Consider the following 27,967-nt stretch of genomic DNA (forward strand, 5'->3'; position numbering starts at 1 on the left):
GTTTTCTCCGCGCTGCGTCCCCACGTCTTCTTCCGGCTGGAACTCACTCTGCCTAGGCATCCGGCCTAGGCAGAGCCGACTGCGCATGTGCGTTCACGCGCAGTCGACTCTGCCTAGGCAGAGTGAATTCCACTCGGAAGAAGATGCGGGGACCCTGCGCCGGGAGAAGATGTCAAGCAGAATCCAGCCCGACTGTCATTCGTGGACTTGGTAAATATGATTTTATCGAATTTTGCCTACCCCTGAAACGAGTATTTCCCCCCATAGACTATAATGGGATTCGAAATCCGTTCAAACAGTCGAACAGTGAGGCTGCTCGAATCGGATTTCGAATCTCGGATATTTTAGTGTTCGCTCATCTCTAGTTACTATATGTGAGAAGTTTAATGGGACATTTGTTGAAATCTGATAACTCGCTGCAGTGTGATGTTGCAACATGAAAACCATTGATGCAAGTCAAGTTAAAGTGGGCTGCATTTGTTCATTTAACTTGCTTACCTTTATTTAACTTCAGACGCTCGTGGCGAACTGCTAAAACTAAGACTGGTTTGTCTCTTAAAACATCCCCTGCCTGTGCCTCATTTTTTAGACAATACCTTTAAGAAAATTACAATATATCACGATTACCATTGATATATAACATTATTTGAGCACTGTCTTGTATTTGGACATTGTTCTGTAGGGGGATATTGATATTGTATGGCAGTGTTATTTAGGCAATCATATGGCACTATTATTTACTTACTGTTACTGACATCCAATCTAAGAGAGTCGCTTGCATGTTGAGAGAAGCACTGGTAACTTCCGCTGTGAGATGTTTCGGCAGATGTTATCACATAAGTTTGACCACTGTGTACGTGCGTTCCAGTTCTGAACCAGTCATACTTCTGATCTTTCTGTACATTCGGGCCGGCATCACAAGTCATAGATATAGATTCAGTGGTGAATATCTTCTTTGTGTTTGGAGTGAAGGTCACCTGAGGTCTGGATGAATGTCCTACAAAAAAAGCATAGATGACATAGAAAATGGGGGGGGGGGGGGGGAATTAAAAAAAAAAAATTATAATATAGCAACTAGTGTGAGGTGCTTATAAAAACAACCGCCATCATCTAATGCCATGTTCATGTATGGGCTCAGGTTTCCGTTCTTCGAGACACAAAAATCGAGACCCAATTTGCTTAAAAAGGGATTACCCACAGAAACCTATAATGGGGTCTGCAGGGCTCTCGCTCAAAAAAAAAAATGCGATGATAAAAGTCCTGTTTGCAAGACTTTTCTCTCCGCTCCACATTTAAGCAGATTAGGGGACAAAGTTGGACGAAGCCTCCTCTGACTTCTCAGATAACTTAAATCGCAGATGTGTAACCTATCTGGATGTCAGGAAAGTGATTGAAGCCCAGGACAGAAAATTAGCTTATTCCCAACCTTCTTAGTGGACCTGTTTAACTCTTACATTGACCCCCATTTGCCTTCCTTTTAGTGCAAAACATGAAAAAACAAAGACAAGCAAAGCTAAAACTATGGAGTTACAGACATCCTCCCACCAGCAAGTACAGACATGGAGATATACAGTAGGTGGTCATAGGATTGAGAGGGAAGGTCCTAGTAGGGCTCTACATAGATCTCTCCTATAGTAATGCTAATAACCGGGCACAATAGGCTTTAACCCACAGGATAGACTGGAGCTGCCGGGATCATCACTTTGTAGTGGAACTCCCAGAAAGCAACAAGGAACAATCCCATCAGATCTCAGCGTTACTTCACATCCAGGGAGATGATCTTCCAGGTGAGTCATGATATGAAGATTGCAAATCAGATACTTCAAAGTTTGACCTCCAATTCATCTACTTCATGTTTGCCAAAAATACTGTTCTGGTAACTTACCCACATTCATGAGGACTGACACTATAAAATGGGGAAAGAAAAAAAAAAAAAAAAAAAAAAAAGTTAAATTATATTACATATAGTCTGAATACATGTGTTTATTATAGATTATTAAACTGTACATAGATAGATGATAGGTTTATTATAGATTAAACTATAGATAGCTACGTTCCATTTGGGAATCCCGTTCCTCTTTCCGCTTGAAAAATGTGGAGAGAGAAGTTCTGCAAGCAAGACTTTCATCTCCGCATTTTTCAGGCAAAAACCAAGTGGAAACCCAGCGGACCCCATTATAGAAATCCACGGGTTCCTGCTAATAAGTGTTTAAGTGGATTGGGTTTTTTGGATTCCCTTGGGGACCTGAAAGACAAACGCAATCCACTTAAAAAACAGTTTGCCTGAGAGTTTCTATAATAGGGTCTGCCAGGTTTCCGTCTGAAAAATGCGGAGAGGAAAGTCCTATTTTCAGAACAGAAACCCATATGCAGGTGTGGACCTAGTGCAGAGTGGATCTCCTCTTTGAACAATTCTTCTGTTACAAGGATTCTTCTAACCCTACAGGTTCTCCATTACACCCCTAGTGGTCACTACCAGCATTTCCAGCCTTCAGCTGTGCATCGTAGGAGAAGGAAATGTTCGGCTCCTCTGATCTGTCTCTACAACCGATATGAAGTATTACATACAGAAATCATTAAGGTTTTCATATAATGTACACAAGTGCCAAATTTTTTGGGAGTTGCTGTGCTCTTTGACCATTAGCTGAGGGAATTTCATGGACCATATTAAGGAGTGCGAAAAAATTATTTCCAAATGAGACCACCGCTATAATGTCCTCTGTACCCCAAATTGTAAAGAAAAGAAAATTCCACCTAGTGCTAAAATTAGCCAATAATACATAGAATGTAACACCACAATAGTGATACAGGCTCACATACTATAAAGGGGATAGAATGTAGATAAGACAAGGTGCGGTGGACATGGACACACTTGTAACAACTTACACTTCTAGCTGGTACTTATAAGACATTATGTAACAACCACATAGAGATAAGAATATACATGAAGATCATTGTACTTACAGAGTAATAAGACGGACATCTCTGTGGACATGATGGATGGAGACAACGCTGCCCAGACTAACAGGAGAAGTTGTATCTTTCTGCCAGAACCTTCCTATAGATTACAAAAGGAGAGGAAGGAAGGAAAATGGTGAAAGATTAGCAGTAATAATAACGGTATATTAATTGTAGATTTTCTGTATGCTTCATATCGATTCATCTGTAAAAATACAAAAAATGCAGGGCACTCCGCACAAGGGCAGGTGAAAACCCTAAAGGGCAATACTGATGTAAAAACACCTAATGTGCTAAATAATATAGAGGGACTTGGTTATACAAATTTCATCAAATAGTATCAAGTCCTGTACCTGCCACGACAAGGCGACCTCATATAGATGGGAACCTACCAAAACACACAGACCTCTCTTGGACCTGGACAGGTCTACAGTGTGAACACAGGGTGAGCAGGGTCCAGAGCGCACTCTACTTCAAAATAGGCTAAGGCAGATGGGGGAAGTGGAGCATATATATATATATACTATTTCAATTGGATAAACCTGTGCAATTGGATGGGCGTGCTAGTCAAACCATGGAGGAAACCACTCCTGACTATGTAATCCATACAAAAATGGTTAAGATCCCAGTGTGAACAGGTAACAGGTGCTCACTGTGAAGCAATATATATATATATATATATATATATATATATATATATATTAGAGATGAGCGAACACTAAAATGTTCGAGGTTCGAAATTCGATTCGAACAGCCGCTCAATGTTCGTGTGTTCGAACGGGTTTCGAACCCCATTATAGTCTATGGGGAACAGATACTCGTTAAGGGGGAAACCCAAATCCGTGTCTGGAGGGTCACCAAGTCCACTATGACACCCCAGGAAATGATGCCAACACCTCTGGAATGACACTGGGACAGCAGGGGAAGCATGTCTGGGGGCATCTAACACACCAAAGACCCTCTATTACCCCAACATCACAGCCTAACAACTACACACTTTACACACTCAATACCACCTCTCTGACAGTAGGAAAACACCTTGAAACATGTGTATTTGGCACTTGCAGTGAGGAGAGCTTGTCACCAGCAGTGAATTTGGCCCTTGTAGTAAGTTGAGGTTGGCACCAACATTTGTTTTGAAAATCAGGGTGGATTGAGCCTCTAACCAGCAGAGTTTGGGCAAATTCATGGTGGAGGGAGCCTCTAAACACCCCAGTTTGGGCAAATTCATGGTGGAGGGAGCCTCTAAAAACCCCAGTTTGGACCAATTCATGGTGGAGGGAGCCTCTAACCAGCCCAGTTTGGGCAAATTCATGGTGGAGGGAGCCTCTAAAAAACCCAGTTTGGACCAATTCATGGTGGAGGGAGCCTCTAACCAGCCCAGTTTGGGCAAATTCATGGTGGAGGGAGCCTCTAACCAGCCCAGTTTGGACCAATTAATGGTGGAGGGAGCCTCTAACCAGCCCAGTTTGGACCAATTAATGGTGGAGGGAGCCTCTAACCAGCCCAGTTTGAACCAATTCATGGTGGAGGGAGCCTCTAAACAGCCCAGTTTGGGCAAATTCATGGTGGAGGGAGCCTCTAAAAAACCCAGTTTGGACCAATTCATGGTGGAGGGAGCCTCTAACCAGCCCAGTTTGGACCAATTAATGGTGGAGGGAGCCTCTAACCAGCCCAGTTTGGACCAATTCATGGTGGAGGGAGCCTCTAAACAGCCAAGTTTTGGGAAATTCATGGTGGAGGGAGCCTCTAACCAGCCCAGTTTGGACCAATTCATGGTGGAGGGAGCCTCTAAACAGCCAAGTTTTGGGAAATTCATGGTGGAGGGAGCCTCTAACCAGCCCAGTTTGGACCAATTCATGGTGGAGGGAGCCTCTAAAAAACCCAGTTTGGACCAATTCATGGTGGAGGGAGCCTCTAAACAGCCCAGTTTGGGCAAATTCATGGTGGAGGGAGCCTCTAACCAGCCCAGTTTGGACCAATTAATGGTGGAGGGAGCCTCTAAACAGCCCAGTTTGGGCAAATTCATGGTGGAGGGAGCCTCTAACCAGCCCAGTTTGGACCAATTCATGGTGGAGGGAGCCTCTAACCAGCCCAGTTTGGGCAAATTCATGGTGGAGGGAGCCTCTAAAAAACCCAGTTTGGACCAATTCATGGTGGAGGGAGCCTCTAACCAGCCCAGTTTGGGCAAATTCATGGTGGAGGGAGCCTCTAACCAGCCCAGTTTGGACCAATTAATGGTGGAGGGAGCCTCTAACCAGCCCAGTTTGGACCAATTCATGGTGGAGGGAGCCTCTAACCAGCCCAGTTTGGACCAATTAATGGTGGAGGGAGCCTCTAAACAGCCAAGTTTTGGGAAATTCATGGTGGAGGGAGCCTCTAACCAGCCCAGTTTGGACCAATTCATGGTGGAGGGAGCCTCTAAACAGCCCAGTTTGGGCAAATTCATGGTGGAGGGAGCCTCTAAAAAACCCAGTTTGGACCAATTCATGGTGGAGGGAGCCTCTAATTAGCCCAGTTTGGACCAATTAATTGTGGAGGGAGCCTCTAACCAGCCCAGTTTGGACCAATTAATGGTGGAGGGAGCCTCTAAACAGCCCAGTTTGGGCAAATTCATGGTGGAGGGAGCCTCTAACCAGCCCAGTTTGGACCAATTAATGGTGGAGGGAGCCTCTAACCAGCCCAGTTTGGACCAATTAATGGTGGAGGGAGCCTCTAACCACCCCAGTTTGGACCAATTCATGGTGGAGGGAGCCTCTAACCAGCCCAGTTTGGACCAATTCATGGTGGAGGGAGCCTCTAAAAAACCCAGTTTGGACCAATTCATGGTGGAGGGAGCCTCTAAACAGCCCAGTTTGGGCAAATTCATGGTGAAGGGAGCCTCTAAAAAACCCAGTTTGGACCAATTCATGGTGGAGGGAGCCTCTAACCAGCCCAGTTTGGACCAATTAATGGTGGAGGGAGCCTCTAAACAGCCAAGTTTGGACCAATTCATGGTGGAGGGAGCCTCTAAAAACCCCAGTTTGGACCAATTCATGGTGGAGGGAGCCTCTAACCAGCCCAGTTTGGACCAATTAATGGTGGAGGGAGCCTCTAACCAGCCCAGTTTGGACCAATTAATGGTGGAGGGAGCCTCTAACCACCCCAGTTTGGACCAATTCATGGTGGAGGGAGCCTCTAAACAGCCAAGTTTGGACCAATTCATGGTGAAGGGAGCCTCTAAAAACCCGTTTGGACCAATTCATGGTGGAGGGAGCCTCTAACCAGCCCAGTTTGGGCAAATTCATGGTGGAGGGAGCCTCTAAACAGCCCAGTTTGGGCAAATTCATGGTGGAGGGAGCCTCTAACCAGCCCAGTTTGGACCAATTAATGGTGGAGGGAGCCTCTAACCAGCCCAGTTTGGACCAATTAATGGTGGAGGGAGCCTCTAACCACCCCAGTTTGGACCAATTCATGGTGGAGGGAGCCTCTAAACAGCCAAGTTTGGACCAATTCATGGTGGAGGGAGCCTCTAAAAACCCCAGTTTGGACCAATTCATGGTGGAGGGAGCCTCTAACCAGCCCAGTTTGGACCAATTAATGGTGGAGGGAGCCTCTAAACAGCCAAGTTTTGGGAAATTCATGGTGGAGGGAGCCTCTAACCAGCCCAGTTTGGACCAATTCATGGTGGAGGGAGCCTCTAAACAGCCCAGTTTGGGCAAATTCATGGTGGAGGGAGCCTCTAAAAAACCCAGTTTGGACCAATTCATGGTGGAGGGAGCCTCTAATTAGCCCAGTTTGGACCAATTAATTGTGGAGGGAGCCTCTAACCAGCCCAGTTTGGACCAATTAATGGTGGAGGGAGCCTCTAAACAGCCCAGTTTGGGCAAATTCATGGTGGAGGGAGCCTCTAACCAGCCCAGTTTGGACCAATTAATGGTGGAGGGAGCCTCTAACCAGCCCAGTTTGGACCAATTAATGGTGGAGGGAGCCTCTAACCACCCCAGTTTGGACCAATTCATGGTGGAGGGAGCCTCTAACCAGCCCAGTTTGGACCAATTCATGGTGGAGGGAGCCTCTAACCAGCCCAGTTTGGACCAATTAATGGTGGAGGGAGCCTCTAACCACCCCAGTTTGGACCAATTCATGGTGGAGGGAGCCTCTAAAAAACCCAGTTTGGACCAATTCATGGTGGAGGGAGCCTCTAAACAGCCCAGTTTGGGCAAATTCATGGTGGAGGGAGCCTCTAAACAGCCCAGTTTGGGCAAATTCATGGTGGAGGGAGCCTCTAACCAGCCCAGTTTGGACCAATTAATGGTGGAGGGAGCCTCTAACCAGCCCAGTTTGGACCAATTCATGGTGGAGGGAGCCTCTAAACAGCCCAGTTTGGGCAAATTCATGGTGGAAGGAGCCTCTAACCAGCAGAGTTGTGGGAAAGCAGGGTGGAGGGAGCCTCTAACCAGCAGAGTTGGTGGAAATCAGGGTGGAGGGAGCCTCTAACCAGCAGAGTTGGGGGAAATCATGTTGGAGGGAGCCTAGTATTAGCAGAATTGTGCAACGCTTATGGTGGATGAGTATGAGGATGCGGAGGAATTGGAGAGGTTGAGTACAGACATGGAGTTTCATGTTGGGGTGCTTTACACAGGTGGGCACAAAAATGAAGGCTCTATCCAGTGGTGGTTCATTTTTATCAAAGTGAGCCGGTCGGCACTCTCAGCTGACAGACGGGTGCGCTTGTCAGTGATGATGCCACCGGCTGCACTGAACACCCTCTCAGATAGGACGCTGGCGGCAGGACAGGACAGCACCTCCAAGGCATATAGGGCAAGTTCAAGCCACAGGTCCAACTTCGACACCCAATACGTGTAGGGCGCAGAGGGGTCGGAGAGGACAGGGCTGTGGTCGGAAAGGTATTCCCGCAACATGCGCCTATACTTCTCACGCCTGGTGACACTAGGACCCTCCGTGGCGGCACTTTGGCGAGGGGGTGCCATCAAGGTGTCCCAGACCTTAGACAGTGTGCCCCTCGTTTGTGTGGACCGGTGAGAACTTGGTTGCCTACTGGAGGAACTGCCCTCCCTGCCGCCACTGTCACATGCTGGAAACATCTCCATCATATTCTGCACCAATTGCCTGTGGCAAGCATTGATGCGATTGGCCCTCCCCTCTACCGGAATAAAAGACGAGATGTTGTTTTTATACCGGGGGTCAAGGATAGCAAAGATCCAGTACTGGTTGTCCTCCATGATTTTGACAATACGCTTGTCGGTTGTAAAGCACCCCAACATGAACTCAGCCATGTCTGCCACAGTGTTAGTTGGCATGACTCCTCTGGCCCCACCGGAAAGTTCAATCTCCATTTCCTCCTCATCCTCCATGTCTACCCATCCGCGCTGCAACAATGGGACGATTCGAAGTTGCCCGGAAGCCTCCTGTATCACCATCACATCATCGGACAACTCTTCTTCCTCCTCCTCCTCCTCCTCCTCCTCCTCCTCCATTAAACGCAGTGAAGCGGACAGATGTGTGGACCTACTCTCCAGCTGTGACGGATCGGATGCTATCCCTAACTCCTCTGTGTGATCTGAGTTATCCCTGATGTCAATCAGGGATTCTCTCAGAACACACAAGAGCGGGATTGTAAGGCTCACCATCGCATCCTCAGAGCTCACCCTCCTTGTGGACTCCTCAAAGACCCGTAGGATGTCACAAAGGTCTCTCATCCATGGCCACTCATGGATGTGAAACTGAGGCAGCTGACTTTGTGGCACCCTAGGGTTTTGTAGCTGGTATTCCATCAAAGGTCTCTGCTGCTCAACCACTCTATTCAACATCTGAAACGTTGAGTTCCAGCGTGTGGGGACGTCGCACAAAAGCCGGTGTTGTGGCACATGCAGGCGTTGCTGGAGAGATTTTAAGCTAGCAGCGGCTACTGTCGACTTGCGAAAGTGGGCGCACATGCGCCGCACTTTCACCAGTAGCTCTGGAACATTGGGGTAGCTCTTTAGGAAACGTTGCACCACTAGGTTGAAGACGTGGGCCAGGCATGGAACATGTTGGAGTCCGGCAAGCTCCAGAGCTGCTACCAGGTTCCGGCCGTTATCACAAACGACCATGCCTGGGCCCAGGTGCAGCGGCTCAAACCATATTGCCGTCTCATCGAGGAGGGCATCCCTCACCTCGGAGGCAGTGTGCTGTCTGTCCCCCAAGCTGATCAGCTTCAGCACAGCCTGCTGACGTCTACCAACGCCAGTGCTGCAACGTTTCCAACTCGTAGCTGGGGTCAATCTAACAGCGGAGGAGGAGGCGGTGGCGGAGGAGGAGGCGGAGGAGGAGGCGGTAGAGGAGGAGGAGGAGGGGGGTGTTCTTCTCGTGTCCCTGCCAGGAATGTTAGGCGGGGAGACGAGGTACACCGGGCCAGTTTGGGAAGCAGTCCCAGCCTCAACTACATTTACCCAGTGTGCCGTCAGTGAAATGTAGCGTCCCTGTCCGCATGCACTTGTCCACGCGTCGGTGGTCAAGTGGACCTTTGTGCAAAGCGCGGAACTAAGGGCCCGCCTGATGTTGAGTGACACGTGCTGGTGCAAGGCGGGGACGGCACACCGGGAGAAGTAGTGACGGCTAGGGACGGCATAGCGAGGTGCCGCAGTTGCCATCAGGTCCAGGAAGGCGGGAGTTTCAACAAGCCGGAACGCCAACATCTCCTGGGCCAGCAGTTTAGCGATGTTGGCGTTCAAGGCTTGCGCGTGTGGGTGGTTAGCAGTGTATTTCTGCCGCCGCTCCAATGTCTGAGAGATGGTGGGTTGTTGTAAAGAAACGCCTGATGGTGCCTTTGATGGTGCAGGAGAAGGAGATAAGACAGGACCAGGGGAGGATGAGGTAGAAGTCAACAAAGTGGCGGAGGCAGATGAAGTGGTGTCCTGGCTCGTCCTCTGGAGTGCATCGCCAGCACAGTCAGCAGTGGCAGTGGCAGAGGCAGAGGCAGAGGCAGTGGCAGTGGCGTGAACGGCAGGCGGCCTTTGTCCTGCCGTTGCTGCCTGCCACTGATTCCAGTGCTTGGATTCCAAATGACGGCGCATTGAAGTGGTGGACAGGTTGCTCTTCTCAGAGCCCCTAATCAATTTCGAGAGGCAAATTGTGCAGACAACACTATATCTGTCCTCGGCGCATTCCTTGAAAAAACTCCACACCTTCGAGAAACGTGCCCTCGAGGTGGGAGTTTTTCGGGGCTGGGTACGAACTGGAACATCTTGGGAGATTCCGGGTGTGGCCTGGCTTCGCCTAAGCTGCTGACCTCTGCCTCTGCCTCTAGCTACCCTTTTTGGTGCTGCACCTGCCTCAACATCCACACTACTTTCCCCGCTTGACATCCCCCCTGTCCAGGTCGGGTCAGTGTCCTCATCATCCACCACTTCCTCTTCCAACTCCTGTCTCATCTCCTCCTCCCGCACAATGCGCCAGTCAACTGGATGCCCTGACGGCAACTGCGTCACATCATCGTCGATGAGGGTGGGTTGCTGGTCATCCACCACCAAATCGAACGGAGATGGAGGAGACTCTAGTGTTTGAGCATCTGGACACAGATGCTCCTCTGTTAGGTTCGTGGAATCGTGACGTGGAGAGGCAGGTTGAGGGACAATGAAAGGAGCGGAGAACAGCTCTGGGGAGCAGGGACAGTTTGGGTTATTGTTCTGTAAAGCTTCGGAATTTTGGGAGGAAGGAAGACAAGACTGTTGGGTAATAGGAGGAGAGGAGGCAGAGTCTGACTGGCTGCTGGACAATGTGCTGTAAGCGTTCTCTGACAGCCATTGCAAGACCTGTTCCTGGTTCTCGGGCCTACTAAGGTTTGTACCCTGCAGTTTAGTTAATGTGGCAAGCAACCCTGGCACTGTGGAGTGGCGCAATGCTTGCTGCCCCACAGGAGTAGGCACGGGACGCCCTGTGGCTTCACTGCTACCTTGCTCCCCAGAACCATTCCCCCGACCTCGCCCACGGCCTCGTCCACGTCCCTTTCCGGGAGCCTTGCGCATTTTGAATTCCTAGTTAGAAATTGGCACTGTATACCAGTAGTAAAAATTGTGGGTGCACGTAACCCCAATATATTCTTTGAATTCCCAGTCAGACACTGGCACTATATGGCAGTAGCAAGAAATGAGGGTATTTGTATTCCCAATATACTCTTTGAATTCCCAGTCAGACAATGGCACTGTATACCAGTAGTAAAAATTGTGGGTGCACGTAACCCCAATATATTCTTTGAATTCCCAGTCAGACACTGGCACTATATGGCAGTAGCAAGAAATGAGGGTATTTGTATTCCCAATATACTCTTTGAATTCCCAGTCAGACAATGGCACTGTATACCAGTAGTAAAAATTGTGGGTGCACGTAACCCCAATATATTCTTTGAATTACCAGTCAGAAACTGGCACTATATGGCAGTAGCAAGAAATGAGGGTATTTATAACCCCAATATATTCTTTGAATTCCCAGTCAGACAATGGCACTGTATACCAGTAGTAAAAATTGTGGGTGCACGTAACCCCAATATATTCTTTGAATTACCAGTCAGAAACTGGCACTATATGGCAGTAGCAAGAAATGAGGGTATTTGTATTCCCAATATACTCTTTGAATTCCCAGTCAGACAATGGCACTGTATACCAGTAGTAAAAATTGTGGGTGCACGTAACCCCAATATATTCTTTGAATTACCAGTCAGAAACTGGCACTATATGGCAGTAGCAAGAAATGAGGGTATTTATAACCCCAATATATTCTTTGAATTCCCAGTCAGACAATGGCACTGTATACCAGTAGTAAAAATTGTGGGTGCACGTAACCCCAATATATTCTTTGAATTCCCAGTCAGAAACTGGCACTATATGGCAGTAGCAAGAAATGAGGGTATTTGTATTCCCAATATACTCTTTGAATTCCCAGTCAGACAATGGCACTGTATACCAGTAGTAAAAATTGTGGGTGCACGTAACCCCAATATATTCTTTGAATTACCAGTCAGAAACTGGCACTATATGGCAGTAGCAAGAAATGAGGGTATTTATAACCCCAATATATTCTTTGAATTCCCAGTCAGACAATGGCACTGTATACCAGTAGTAAAAATTGTGGGTGCACGTAACCCCAATATATTCTTTGAATTCCCAGTCAGACACTGGCACTATATGGCAGTAGCAAGAAATGAGGGTATTTGTATTCCCAATATACTCTTTGAATTCCCAGTCAGACAATGGCACTGTATACCAGTAGTAAAAATTGTGGGTGCACGTAACCCCAATATATTCTTTGAATTACCAGTCAGAAACTGGCACTATATGGCAGTAGCAAGAAATGAGGGTATTTATAACCCCAATATATTCTTTGAATTCCCAGTCAGACAATGGCACTGTATACCAGTAGTAAAAATTGTGGGTGCACGTAACCCCAATATATTCTTTGAATTACCAGTCAGAAACTGGCACTATATGGCAGTAGCAAGAAATGAGGGTATTTGTATTCCCAATATACTCTTTGAATTCCCAGTCAGACAATGGCACTGTATACCAGTAGTAAAAATTGTGGGTGCACGTAACCCCAATATATTCTTTGAATTACCAGTCAGAAACTGGCACTATATGGCAGTAGCAAGAAATGAGGGTATTTATAACCCCAATATATTCTTTGAATTCCCAGTCAGACAATGGCACTGTATACCAGTAGTAAAAATTGTGGGTGCACGTAACCCCAATATATTCTTTGAATTCCCAGTCAGAAACTGGCACTATATGGCAGTAGCAAGAAATGAGGGTATTTGTATTCCCAATATACTCTTTGAATTCCCAGTCAGACAATGGCACTGTATACCAGTAGTAAAAATTGTGGGTGCACGTAACCCCAATATATTCTTTGAATTACCAGTCAGAAACTGGCACTATATGGCAGTAGCAAGAAATGAGGGTATTTGTATTCCCAATATATTCTTTGAATTCCCAGTCAGACAATGGCACTGTATACCAGTAGTAAAAATTGTGGGTGTATATAGCCCCAATTCTATTGCTAGGGGACTTGCAGGGTATTTCTGGGGTGAAGGTGGGGGGGCACACCGTTGGAACGGGTATCGGGGTATATATCGGGTATACGGGAATACACTGACAGTGTATTCCATTCAGGATCCTGGGAAAGCTGGGTTGCGGCGATTGAGCCCGTCAGTGCCACGTTACACTGACAAGCTTCTCCCTGGAATTTAGCTCTTACAAGAGCTGTTGGTTGTCTTCTCCTTCCTATCCTAGCCTGTCCCTGCCTACCCAGAATCTAAGCCCTAGCTAGCTGGACGGAAACCTCCGTCCTCGGTGAATTGCAAGCTCAGAATGACGCGAAGCTGGGCGGCGCTGTTCTTTTAAATTAGAGGTCACATGTTTTCGGCAGCCAATGGGTTTTGCCTACTTTTTTCAACGTCACCGGTGTCGTAGTTCCTGTCCCACCTACCCTGCGCTGTTATTGGAGCAAAAAAGGCGCCAGGGAAGGTGGGAGGGGAATCGAGTAATGGCGCACTTTACCACGCGGTGTTCGATTCGATTCGAACATGCCGAACAGCCTAATATCCGATCGAACATGAGTTCGATAGAACACTGTTCGCTCATCTCTAATATATATATATATATATATTAGCTTTTACCCGCGACTTCGTCCGCGGAACCCTGACCCCCTGCGGGACGCACCTGGAGCGGAGCGCAGGCTTGTTCCTTTGTCTTTTGTCCGCAGCGGGCGCTTCCTACACCTGAGGGTCCATGGACCCTCGGGGCCAATCTTGCGGCCCGCTGGAACTGTTTACCTTCTCTCCTTCCTGGCGCCCGCAACCCCCCTTTCTCCCTACTCGCTTCCCCTTGGGGTTACTTCTTCCAGCTACCCCGTTCCCCTTTGTTCCCCAGGAACAGGCCCCCTTCCCCCCCTAACACCATGCCCCCTTCTTCCGTGTTACCTACTCTGGGCCCCCTTTTTCCCCCTTCCTCATGCCGCCTGTCCCCGTGTTACCGACCCCGTGCGGCCCGCTGGAAGTGTTTACCTCCTCTCCTTCCTGGCCCCCTTTCCATCACCCCTCCTGCGCGACCTCGGCCCTCTTTCCTCCCCTGTGACTCCGCCCCCCACACCTGTGACCCCGGAGGCACCCCAGATTAACCTTGCCCCCCCTTTTTCATGCAGTCCCCCCAGATTAACCTTGCCCCCCCTTTTTCATGCAGTCCCCCCCTCCTATGACCCCGCACCTGTGGGGCACCCCTTGTACCCCCAACACCCCCCCCCTGTTCTGCGGCACCCCAGATTAATCTTCCCCCCCTTTTTTATGCAGTCCCCCTCCCCATGGCCCCGCACCTGTGAGGCACTCCTTGTACCCCCCCCCCCCCGTTTAGCAGGCCCCCCTCCCTAAAATAGCCTAACTCCACTGGCATGACATGTAGTGCACTGGTGTGGAATGATGGTGTGCGAACGCAGACATAGTGTGGCTGAGCGCTAGATACCCGACTGACCTGCAGACTCTGTAGGCCGCAGGCGGTGCGGGACAGCAGGCTTTCTTGACATCGGCGCAGGCGAGCCTGTCCCTGTCCGTGGCAGCATAGGGTGATCTGGCGGCGAGCCCTGCATGTCTCCCTGGTGCACAGCCGTTACGGAGCGCACAGCGACGCCATGTTGGTTTGTTTGCTGTGCGCCCGATAGCTCCGCCCACACAGAGCAGCGCCAGCCAATGGGGTGAGCGGATGAAGGGCCTGGGATGACGTCATCTCAGGTCCTGCAGCTGAAGTGTCTGGGATGACATCTCTCAGGTCCTTGAGCGAACGCTGAATTGAGAATCACCGTCGGCGGACGTGAATTCCGGTGGAGTACGGGGATACGAAGTAGCCTATCGTTCAATCTGGGACCCAAGGTATGTATGTGTTAAATTTCAGGTAAATTTGTTTGCCTCTTTAGGTGTGATTGAGGAACAAACATCCAAACATCCAAACACACAAACATCCAAACACACATACTTTCACCTTTATAATATTATTAAGATATATATATAAACCAAGGCACTCCACACCCAGCACAAGGGCATGTGAAAACCCTCTCTATCTGTAGGTAGATAACAAAGTGGGCATTTCCAATAATAAAAGGATTGTTCCGTTCATAAAAATCATGTCCTATAAATCCTATAACATATGAGCTTCGACAGAGAGAAAAGTCCTGCATGGAGGACTTTTCTCTCCACTTGGTTCAGTACAAACCCAACGGAGATACCACTATAGTCTAACGGCTCATTCACATCTGCGCCCGATCTCTGTCTGTCAGGTTTCCGTTTGCAGCAGATAGAAGACGAAAACCTGACAGACCGTGTCCGGCTGTGAGCGCCGGTGAGCGTTTTGTGCTCTCCACGGCGAAACCATTTTTTTTTAACCAGACACAAAGTCCTGCATGTCTGACTTTGTGTCTGGTTAAAAAAAAAAAATGTTTTCGCCGCGGAGAGCACAAAACGCTCACCGGCGCTCACGGCCGGACACTTTTCAAGCCCATGGTTTGAAAAATGCCTGCAAGTTTCCGTCTCCTGTTCGGTTTCAGGCAGGAAACAGAAACCTGCAGAATGGAGGCCGGGATGCAGATGTGAACGAGCCCTAAGGGTTCATTCACACGGCGTTTACGGTGCGGCGTTTACGGTCGCAAATGCGGTGTATACGCTAGCGTTACGTGCTGCTCCGTGCCAAAATAAGCACATAATGAGCGCCGCGTAACGCCGTGTGAATGGACCCTAAGAGGGAATTATTGCCATACTTTTTAGTGGATGTAAAGGTGGCTATTTTGCTATGTGTTGGACATAACGGAGATCATTATTACTAAAGATGAGCGACTAAAATGTCCGAGGTTCGAAATCCGATTCAAACAGCCCCACACTGTTCGAACCCCATTATAGTCTATGGGGGAAAATGCTCGTTTCAGGGGTACGCAAAATTTGATAAAATTATACTTACCTAGTTCACGAGTGACGGTCGGGCTGGATTCTCCTTGAAGTCTTCTCCCGGCGCAGTGTCCTCGCGGTGTCTTCCGGCTGTAATTCACTCTGCCTAGGCATCCGGCCTAGGCAGAGCCGACTGCGCATGCGTGGTCATGTGCAGTCGGCTCTGCCCAGGCCCGACACCTGAGCAGAGCTGACTGCGCATGCACAGTCGGCTCTGCCTAGGCCGGATGCCTAGGCAGAGTGAATTACAGCCGGAAGACGCCGTGGGGACGCCGCACGGAGAAGACTTCTAAAGGTAAGAGAAGAACCAGTGTTCCAAGAACAACGCTGGTTCTGCATTGAACCTTAAACTTCGAACAGCTAGTAGTGTTCGATCGAGTAGTGTTTGATCGAATACCGTAGTATTCGATCAAACACCTACTCGATCAAACACTACTCGCTCATCTCTAATTATTACCTTTTTGGGGGCACAAAGGGGGTATTATTACTGTGTGGGTGCACAGATAGGGCATTGTTACTTTGTGGGGCCTCAAGAGAACATTACTTTTTGGGGACACTGAGACGATCACTGAATGACACCAAAGTTGACATCAATAGTTTGCGGAGCACAAAGGAGGTGGGACATTCCTTGTGTAATTCACTATAACCATGTGGAACACAATATACTATAGGAACTGGGACCATAATCTTTGGGAGCACTATTTATATGGCACCATTGTTTCTGGTGGGACAACTATTTTGGGAGGTAACCATAACTTGTGTGGTAACTGGGGTAAAAGAGGCCACAACAGGCACAGCATTGAGGACAGCAGAAGGATAAGACACTTGTGTTGGTTAGAAAAGAGTAAGGGAGCCTGCACACGGCGTAAACCATACCTCCCAACTGTTCCGATTTCCGCGGGTGACATGTCCCGCGGTCCCGGTTGGAGGGAGGTATGTCCCGATTTCAACTCAGATCTGCGTAACAGTACTGGTGCTTCATACTCAGGGAGGATATAGGGTAACTTCTTTGTTCCCTGTTCTCCCAAATACTTGGGGTCCCAGTGATTCGTCCCCATCAATATGACACTTATTCCCTATACACATGTTTGATCATGACACCAGGACAGGTACGGGAGGACATGTGTATGTAAGTGGTGGGATTATTTCTGTATAGATGCAGCAGTGTCTAAACCAACAATCGTTGTGCCTGTTTCATGCTCTGGCATTGTATTTTATGTTCTGGCATCATGAAATAGACTTTTTTATACAAAGAGAATAAATGAACGCTCTGTTTCCATATATAATATAGTGCCATTATTTATTATGTATGGAATATGGCTGTATTATACTGAATATATCTAATCTGGCCATGTGAATGACTTGCCTACAAATGAGAAATTTTGGTTAAGTCATATATGGAGAAGGAGATACCCTGTTTCCCCGAAAATAAGTCATCCCCTGAAAGTAAGACATAGCAGATTTTTTGTTGAATTGCTTAATATAAGACATGCCCCAAAACTAAGACATCCCCCAATAATACGGTAATAATCTTTCTGTGCAAAGATTGTGTGAAGAAAAACATTTCAGCCAGCTGAACACTGTGCGCAATGTTCCATGTACACAGGTATGCCGGCTGCTGATGTGGCTGCGATATGTTGTATCCATTGTTCCTGCTGCTGTAGGATGAGCTGGGAGATGCCCGCTGTGCATACACTATGGTAAGCATCGTGTGCGGTGTGTGGGGGGGGGGGGGTCCACTCTCTCAGCTCATCCCACAGCAGCATGAACAGTGGATACAATATATGGTATCATAGCAGCGGCAGCAGCCAGCTTTCCTGTACACACGGAGAACTGCGCACAGCGATCAGCCGGGTGCAATGTTTTTCTTCATACAGTCTTTGCACAGCAAGCACATCTCAGCATAGCACAGTGGTGGCAGCAGTACAAAAAATAAATAATAATAATAAGACATCCCCTGAAAATAAGACAGAGCATATCTTTAGAACCAAAATTTAATATAAGACACTGTCTTATTTTTGGGGGAACATGGTATAAGAGAAACCCTTCCAGCAGGGTCACAAGCCTTTAGCTACATGCAGGGAATAATTCACTGGCATGGTTGTGATGAGTCAGCCCCTTACCCAATTTACTTATTCTCCCAATAAATATTTCACCAGCTTTACCCTCCCCCTTCTTGTAAACAGAAATGAACTTCTGCTTGTAAGTTCAGAAGCATTGTCTCCTCCATCCAACATGTCCACAGAGTCATCCATGTTACTACTCTGTAAGTACAATGAACTTCGTGTCTTTTATTATCTGGTGGTGAACCATAACCATATCATGTCATGTAAATACTGTCTTATGGAGAACCATATCATGTCATATATATACTGGATCCAATCATTGGACTCCCTTTTTTTCTCCCTAACACATAGGAATAGCCTAAAGAAAGGCTATTCTTCTCCTACCTTTAGATGTCTTCGCCGTTCGGTAGAAATCCCGGTTTTCTTCTGTATGCAAATGAATTCTCTTGCAGCACTGGGGGCGCCAACAATGCAGCAAGAGAAATCTCCAGCCACGCCTCTGTCTTCTTCTGGAACGCCTCTCCTTGTGTCTTCTTCCGGCGCTGGGCTTTAAACTTCTAGGCATGCGCAGTCAGCTCCGCCATCGGGCAGAGCCGACAGCGTATTTCTGCTGCCACAAGAAAATGGGGCACCGGGCTTTACCCATTGGATTCATTGCATGGTACCTACTTGAAACCTTGAAGGCCACAAATCGAAATGCTAGTTTAAAAAGAAAATCAAAAACTTTTTGATGTCGCCTTATTCTGAGATTTATAACTTTTTAAACTCTTTCATTTTAGCCATGTTAGTTTTCTTGATTCTTATTGGTGTCACTTTTATGTAGGACTTTAAGATTCCTTTATATTCTTTTTTTTGGGAGGTGGTACGAACTCAAAACAGAAATTCCCAAATTTTTTTACAGCCTTAACTGTCCAGGTAAATAATATGATTTCTTTCATAATTCAGGCAGCTACCGACGCGGCGATACCAATGGGTTTTCCTTTGTAGAAAACAATCATAAGCTCCAGATAGTGTCAGGAATGGGGTAGGAATGGCAGACTCACAAAACTAAGAATTCTGATAAGTGACGTCTAAAACTTGAAGAAATTTCTATTATACTTACACAAGTGTAACAATACTAATGGTGACCCTAACCTGTAATAACTTCCAATGTAGAAATGTACCAGGACTATATTATGCCATGCCATGAGGAAGGAACAAGACAAGTTCCGAAACGCGTAGCGATGTTATACTTCACATCTTTTTTCAAGTTTCTGTGGATATGACAATGTTTTTAATGGACAAAGAATAAAAGTTATTTTTTAATACATCTTTGCCTGGTCGGTGCTGGAATTACTTCTTTGCTTTTGAGGACTATATTATATCTGATAACTCTTCTTCTATTCTGTTTATAGGGCTGGTTCTCATACAAGAAGGTAAGTTTCTTCTATTATTCTTTATTTTATAAAATAAAAACTTATATAAGGATGTCCATTGTGTCATACATTCCGTTGTGTGAGTTCTGAACATGATGCATTGTCATGGCTAAAAGAACTGGGATTGTTTAGTTTGCAGAAGAGAAGGCTGAGGGGAGATTTAATAGCAGTCTACAAATATCTGAAAGGTAGTCACAGTGCAGAGGGATCTCCCCTATTCTCATTAGCACAAGGAAGTACAAGAAGCAATGGGATGAAACGAAAGGGAAAGAGATACAGATTAGACATTAGGAAAAACTTTCTGACAGTGAGGGGAGTGAGAGAGTGGAATAGGCTGCCACGGGAGGTGGTGGGCGCTCCATCAATGGAAATCTTCAAGCGGAATCTGGATAAACATATAGCTGGGATGATTTAGGAAAACCTGCACTTGCAGGGGGTTGGACCCGATGGCTCTTGAGGTCCCTTCCAACTCTACCATAAGAAAAAAAAAAAAAAAAAAAAAAAATGATATGCTATTCCTGTATATAACGGGCAGGGGGTGTAGACCCAATGTACTACCAAACCAGTTCAACTTCGGGCCAGGGCATTGTCTTAGTAGCCTCCACTGTATTCACATTTTACCCAAGTACAGGGATTTTAACTTTGGGGAGACTGCCAGGTTGCTATCTCTAGGAGTGGTCCCATCATTAGTAGTGGATGCTTAAGCAGGCTAAGAGACAATAGAGTATGTCAGACAAGAGAGTATTCCAGGTATTCAGAAGTCTAGGCAGCAGAATACATGAGCAGTCAGGAATGGGCAGCACTGGTGTGATCAGGGGTGAACCTACCCCTTTCGCCGCCCGAGGCGAACTACAGAAAGCTGCCCCCCCAGGAGGAGGAGGCAGAGTGAAGGGGTGTGGTCAAGCGAAGGGGGCATGGTGGCGTGAAGGGGGCGAGGCTTAGTGCCGTTCGCAGGCAGAGAGCAGGCACGGATAGGACCTGCTCTCTGCCTGAGCGTGAGGGGAGGCTGCTGGAGCAGCGCTGCTCCAGTGGCCTCCCCAAACCACCGCTCGGTGCTAAGCCAGTCCAGGACAGCTTGTCCTGGACTGGCTTAGGTAATCAAAAATGCCGCCCTCCCTGGGGTCCTGACATAGCGCCGCCTGAAGCGCTTGCTTCAGGTCGCCTCATGGGAGGTGCAGCGCTGGGTGTGATGGTCAGGGACAAGCTGATGTCAGACACTGGTGTCAGGCAGAGCAGAGATCAGAAAACAGGGAAAAAGTCAGGAATTAAGCCAAGGGTCAATATACAAGTAACCAGGAAAGGTAGCAACAGAGGAAACACTATCTCGGGAACTTGTAAACTAGGAAGTACCTTAGGAGAAAGTTATCTTAAAGAGCCCACAGGTGCAGGACTGAGAACTGACTACAAGTGTTACAACGTCTCAAAGGACAAGTGCCCCCTAAAGGCAGGAACTGAAACACAGTGCTCAAGGCCTGGGTGAGCAATTCAGCAGACAGTGGATAACTGTAGCTGTGGCCAGGCTGTGCTATATCATGTATAAACATATGGGTAAAGCAACTCCAAATGGACCGAGTTGGTGAAAGCTCTCTGTCATGAAAACTCCTAGACCCATTTCTTCCACTCAAATGCTTAATTTTGGAATTTTGAAGTAGCACAGTAAGGTTATCCTAATAGACTGGAGTACAGAACACTGGTATTGATAAATCCCCCCACTGTGTCTACAACTCCTCTGTATCATTTTCATCTGTACTTTGCAGAGTTAGACACAATGTGCAGTTCATTGTGACTACAATTCCCCTGTATGACACGTGATGTCTTATAGGAGCCGCCATCAGACCTGTGGTGACCTTCACTCCAGACTACAAGAAAATCTTTACATCAGAGCAGATAACAATGACCTGTGATGTGGCATCTACTATAGCAGAGGGGATGTATTATATATGGTACAAAGACAGCAAGCAAGTATACAATGGAAAATCCTATATAATACAGAATGCTACTATATCACATGGTGGAAGTTACCAATGTCAGACCAGACCTGGAGAAGTAAGTGACCCCGCTAGACTGGATGTTAGTCATGGTGAGTAAATCTACCTGATCATAAATATACAGACAAGGTAATAAGATGATCATATATGTCTCTACATCCAATATAACTTTATATTACAGATTGGGTCATCCTGCAGACCCCTCTATATGTCTATGAAGGAGATGAGATATATATAAGATGTCACCACTATCCTGGATACCCTGGAGGACGGACAAGATTTTACAAAGATAAGAGAAACATCACAGACTGGTCAGATAATGGAGAATATTATATTAGAGTTGTAGACAGGACGACTGCCGGGACATACGGATGTAGAAAAGAAGTCTATCATTATGGATTCTCTTACCAACATGAAGATGAAGTTTCTGTATCTGTGGAGGGTAAGTCCAGGATTTTTTATTGAGTATATTAATTTTATGGGTAACAGTTGTATACATTTTGCTAAATTTGTTAACTTGCACAGCAGAATTTAATATACAATGGTTTTTTTCAGATTACAGATGAGTGAACCAGTTTTAAACAAATTTTGACCCAAAATTTCCAAGTTTTGTTTTTTTATCAAAATTAAAAATTTAGCAACTTGTCTCAGCTTTTTTTTTAAAAAAATGGTTGCCCATTAACCTTATCCCTCCACTTCCATCCATTCAGCTCCTTGCGTAGGTGCCCTATGGAATGTACGTTCTGCTTGCAACAATCTAACAGACACTCACAAGCTCTATCTCTCGTAACTTTCCTTCCTTTGTCTAACAGAACCATGGCTGCCTCTGCCAATCCTTTCAATGGTTGCCCATTGCCCAAAAAATTCAACTTAAGATATTAGTTATGACATACAAAACCACCCACAACCGGTCCCCTCCATATACAGTCCTATGAAAAAGTTTGGGCACCCCTATTAATCTTAATCATTTTTAGTTCTAAATATTTTGGTATTTGCAGCAGCCATTTCAGTTTGATATATCTAATAACTGATGGACACAGTAATATTTCAGGATTGAAATGAGGTTTATTGTACTAACAGAAAATGTGCAATATGCATTAAACCAAAATTTGACCGGTGCAAAAGTATGGGCACCTCAACAGAAAAGTGACATTAATATTTAGTACCTCCTCCTTTTGCAAAGATAACAGCCTCTAGTCGCTTCCTGTAGCTTTTAATCAGTTCCTGGATCCTGGATGAAGGTATTTTGGACAAACAATTCAAGTTCAGTTAAGTTAGATGGTCGCCGAGCATGGACAGCCCGCTTCAAATCATCCCACAGATGTTCAATGATATTCAGGTCTGGGGACTGGGATGGCCATTCCAGAACATTGTAATTGTTCCTCTGCATGAATGCCTGAGGATTTGGAGCGGTGTTTTGGATCATTGTCTTGCTGAAATATCCATCCCCGGCGTACCTTCAACTTCGTCACTGATTCTTGAACATTATTCTCAAGAATCTGCTGATACTGAGTGGAATCCATGCGACTCTCAACTTTAACAAGATTCCCGGTGCCGGCATTGGCCACACAGCCCCAAAGCATGATGGAACCTCCACCAAATTTTACAGTGGGTAGCAAGTGTTTTTCTTGGAATGCTGTTTCTTTTTGGACGCCATGCATAACGCCTTTTTTTATAACCAAACAACTCAATTTTTGTTTCCAAAATGAAGCTGCCTTGTCCAAATGTGCTTTTTCATACCTCAGGCAACTCTATTTGTGGCGTACGTGCAGAAACGGCTTCTTTCTCATCACTCTCCCATACAGCTTCTATTTGTGCAAAGTGCGCTGTATAGTTGACCGATGCACAGTGACACCATCTGCAGCAAGATGATGCTGCAGCTCTTTGGAGGTGGTCTGTGGATTGTCCTTGACTCTTCTCACCATTCTTCTTCTCTGCCTTTCTGATATTTTTCTTGGCCTGCCACTTCTGGGCTTAACAAGAACTGTCCCTGTGGTCTTCCATTTCCTTACTATGTTCCTCACAGTGGAAACTGACAGGTTAAATCTCTGAGACAACGTTTTGTATCCTTCCCCTGAACAACTATGTTGAACAATCTTTGTTTTCAGATCATTTGAGAGCGGGCTGTCCATGTTCGGCGACCATCAAACTTAACTGAACTTGAATTGTTTTGTAGAAAGAAATGGTCCAAAATACCTTCATCCAGGATCCAGGAACTGATTAAAAGCTACAGGAAGCGACTAGAGGCTGTTATCTTTGCAAAAGGAGGATGTACTAAATATTAATGTCACTTTTCTGTTGAGGTGCCCATATTTTTGCACCGGTCAAATTTTGGTTTAATGCATATTGCGCATTTTCTGTTAGTACAATAAACCTCATTTCAATCCTGAAATATTACTGTGTCCATCAGTTATTAGATATATCAAACTGAAATGGCTGTTGCAAACACCAAAATATTTAGAACTAAAAATGATTAAGATTAATAGGGGTGCCCAAACTTTTTCATAGGACTGTATCTCTGACCTAATCTCATGCCTGCTACCTTCCCACATGGAATCTCCGATCCTCACAGGACCTTATTCACTCTGCTCTTATCTGTTTTCCATACAACCACCTCCAAGACTTCTCCCGATCATCCCCCGTACTCTGTAACTCTCTGCCACACTTCATAAGGCTGCCCTCGCCCCCATCAAGTCCTTCAAATGTAACTTGAAGATCCACCATTTTAGGATCACAAAAACACACTATTGCCCTGTTCTACTATGCCACCAATTGCAATTGCCACCTATTGTCTCCACCTACCTTCCCTTATAGGGCCTGCTTGGATGGGTCCCCTTACAATCAAAGAACAAGGGATCAAAAGTCCCCCTAAATCCTCTTTGTGAGTGGAGAAGCAGTGCTTTGTGTGATCTGGTGGTCTGGCCCCTAGCCCCGGACACCTGTTGGAAGGGGATAAGTGTCCATAACAGCATAACCCCCTTAATTTATTTTCTCACCATCTTTTTTTAGATCTACTCTCACAACCAAAAATTACTCTAATTAAAAATTTAACGATCAAAGGAGATCCAATGTCCCTGACGTGTAACACGACTCTTAGTCCGTTCGTAAAGCCTACAGAACTGCAGTTTGCCTTCTACAAAGATGGATGGACCGTTCAAAGATTCAGTTCATCGGATAAATATGAAATTCAGTCTGCTCAGGTGGAGGATTCTGGGAATTATATATGTGAGGTTAAAACCTCAACCAATAGTTCAACAAGGAGAAGTTATGAGTTGGCTATTCAGATACAAGGTAGGCAACCATAAAATTGTATGTGATCTAAATGAGACCAACCATAAGGTTTCATACTGTAGTATAATTGAAGAAAATTAGTTTTGACTGTGCACTTAAAAGGGCTGTCCAAAATTTGGAGCAATCTGTAGGGTGGCCATGGTGAGTGTAAAAGAAAAAAAAAGAAACATACTCTCCCATCTCCAGTGCTCCATTGTCCACCCATGGTCCCTTTTCCGTCAGGTTCTGGGGCCATGCTATCAGAAGCCATGAGGCTCACATGACCACTAAGACCAAACAATGACCTACTCAAACACAGCTTAGGAACCCATGACATATGTGAGTGACTCGTGAGTATGTTTTTTTTTTTTTTTTTTTTCCTTTCACACCCACCCTGGCCAGCCCATTGGTTGCTCGAAAACCTGAGAAATTCCATTAAGCTTGGTGTTAAAAGGGTTATCTAGGATTATAAGACATGGCTGTTTTCTTTCAGAAGGAACTTCACTTTCTCTACTCAGGAAGTGACATCATGTATGTTGGTCACATGGCCAAATTATAGGAACTCTATTATCTGTACAAAATATTCCTGATTTTTGGAAATTGGTACGTTAGTGGAAAAACCGATAGGTGGTGTGCCTGGATTATAGCACTCATACATTGTAAATAGAATTTATTTTTGAGTTTCTTAGATCTTGTGGGAATCCATTCTGTATAGCCTCTATCCTTTAATCTTTAGTCAATTTCTCTAGATTTATAATAAGAAGTCTTATCACCAGAAAAGGTTTTTCTCATCCTGGGTACAATTTTTATTTTGTAGACATGGTGGTAAATAAATGTTTCCAAAATCATATTACTCACTTGTGGTTTCCTGTGAAGAAATGTTGTAACTTCATTATTTTCTACAGTAATACCCAAACAGAGGTCATTATAGAGGTCTCCTGACCCGAGAATTGCAAATTAGAGAATTTACTTTTCAGTGATCAAAAAATATACAATTATTGATGCCACATTGGGAGCCAACATTTTTTAAGAGAAGGTTATGTTTTAGTCAGGCCATTTTCAGTGACAGTAATCCATAGTCACTGATGTTATCAAAAGGATTGTCACCAGACCCCAGCATCAATCTAGAACAAAAGATAGATAGATTAGGATTAAAGATGGACAAATCTCTCAGGACTCATTTCCGGTTTATCTGGCTTGGGTCCCAGATTTGTCACAGACAAGTTTGGTATGAACCGCTTTAAAACATAGTGTAGAACACTCTTAAGGCTCCTAATAATGTATCTATAAAACATAGTGTAGAATACTGTCAGGGCTCCTAGGAACCTATCTATAAAACATAGTGTAGAACACTGTCAGGGCTCCTAGGAACCTATCTATAAAACATAGTGTAGAACAGTGTCAGGGCCCCGAGGACCCTATCTATAAATCATAGTGTAGAATACTCTTAGGGCTCCTAGGACCCTATCTATAAAACATAGTGTAGAATACTCTTAGGACTCCTAGGAACCTATCTATAAAACATAGTGTATGAAACTGTCAGGGCTCCTAGGAACCTATCTATAAAACATAGTGTAGAATACTTTTAGGGCTCCTAGGAACCTATCTATAAAACATAGTGTATAATACTGTCAGGGCTCCTAGGACCCTATCTATAAAACATAGTGTAGAATACTCTTAGGGCTCCGAGGAACCTATCTATGAAACATAGTGTAGAATAATCTTAGGGCTCATAGGGACTTATCTATAAAACGTAGTGCAGAACACTGTTAGCACTTCTAGGAACTAAACCATCAAATTTCTAGCTCTCTAGGGCAAACACAGTGTTAGGACAGTGCGGCAGATGCAGCCAGGGGATTGGGTCGCAGCCCATTCCTCTGTTGTGGCGCCTTAATACACTGTCATTCCCTCCTTGTTGCTGGGAGTTCAGCATAGCATGGGTTAATTGCCTTGCAGCCTTTGGGCATGGTCAGTCCGCTGACTGACAGTGGTGTCAGCTTATGAGCACCTGGCTTGGGCACCTGGGCTGGCTGTTCAGGCCTGCCTTCCCCCATTTAAGGGGGCAGGTTTGGCAGCCTGGGGCTCTAGCCTCAATTCCAAATTGTGCATGTCTGTGCAAGACATTAGGTTTAGCAGCAAGCTGCCTTAGTTAGGTAGGTAGTGAGAAACTCCACCCTTAGATACAATTGTGGGAATCTCCTACCTTAGTCAGGCTGCTACTTGTGGTGCTGCACAGCAGGTAATTGTAGTGGGTGCAACCCAGGAAGCTACTGGGAGCACACAGTCATAGTTTGTTTGTGTTTGTCTGGCAGTGAAGTAACCGCTAAGACTTTAGCATTAATTTGCGGCTGCTCTATGCTGCAGAGGCAGCTCCCTCTCAGTTGGTGGTATAGCCCAGAAGTGAAGCTAACTGTCGGGCCTTGTTCACACCAGGGTGCCCTGTGGTTCAAGGCCCAGTTGGGCTCCACAGGCTATTGTTTATTTTAGATTTTTTAAGATAGCCTGCTGACCGTAACAGTAGGCTAGAGCCCCGCCACATAATTGATTCACGTTAGCAATTAGTGAATCTTGTGAGCAGCCTGAACACATGCCTGAGTGCGGTGGAGCATCAGTTGCAGCAATCTCCACCAACTACCCCAATTGACCTTTCTGCCCTGCCTCAAGGTTTAGTTCAGGCAATGGCTCAGTTGGTGGGTAATCTGCTGACCCCTGCGGTGTCATCATGTCCTCTCCTGCCTCCAGAGCGGTACGTGGGTGACCACGGGCATGTCGGGGATTCATTCACCAGTGTGACTCATACATAGAGGCGTGTCGTAGTCTCTTCCCAGAAGAGAAATCTAAGGTGGCCTTTGCTCATTGGAAGAGCATTGGCCTGGATCACCTCATTAAAGAAATGGTGCAAGGCGGAGTCGGCTATGCTTACTTCGCTGTTTAAAGCACTGCGTTTGGTGTTTCACAGTCCTGTGCCACAGCCCACTTACGCCTCTCAGCTCTTGCGGTTACGGCAAGGTCAGAGCTCAGTAGTGGACTTTGCTATTGAGTTTGGACCTTAGCATCTGAGCTGGGTTGGCCAGACAGGGTATTGGTGCCAATTTTTTGGGAAAGTTTGTCCTCGCATATGAAGAATGAACTAGCAGGCCGGGAACCTTCTACCTCACTCTCATCCCTTATCAACTGCTAGGATTGGGTCTCGCAGGTTTCCGTCCCGGCGCACAGTGTCACCTGCGGCTCAGTCCGACTCTCTCCCTCACCCTCATGCAGTGAGGCGACTGGAGTATATGTCCAGTTTTCCCCCTACTGAGCATGTGC

At 46.2% G+C, this 27,967-nt stretch overlaps 2 protein-coding genes across 2 annotated transcripts in view; one reads left to right on the top strand and one right to left on the bottom strand.

Moving 5' to 3' along the window:
• Positions 1 to 27,967, bottom strand: part of LOC142213428 (Fc receptor-like protein 5) — a 145,280-nt gene that overhangs the window by 14,291 nt on the left and 103,022 nt on the right. The gene's annotated exons all lie outside the window — the stretch shown is intronic.
• Positions 1,490 to 27,593, top strand: LOC142213429 (Fc receptor-like protein 3). Its single transcript, XM_075281746.1, has 7 exons — positions 1,490 to 1,572; positions 1,675 to 1,787; positions 19,380 to 19,400; positions 21,223 to 21,480; positions 21,570 to 21,830; positions 24,398 to 24,679; positions 27,463 to 27,593. Exons 1-7 carry the CDS (start codon positions 1,490 to 1,492, stop codon positions 27,591 to 27,593), a joined length of 1,149 nt encoding a protein of 382 aa, XP_075137847.1.

The sequence above is a fragment of the Leptodactylus fuscus genome, chromosome 7, assembly GCF_031893055.1.
Source record: "Leptodactylus fuscus isolate aLepFus1 chromosome 7, aLepFus1.hap2, whole genome shotgun sequence".
Lineage (NCBI taxonomy): Eukaryota > Metazoa > Chordata > Amphibia > Anura > Leptodactylidae > Leptodactylus > Leptodactylus fuscus.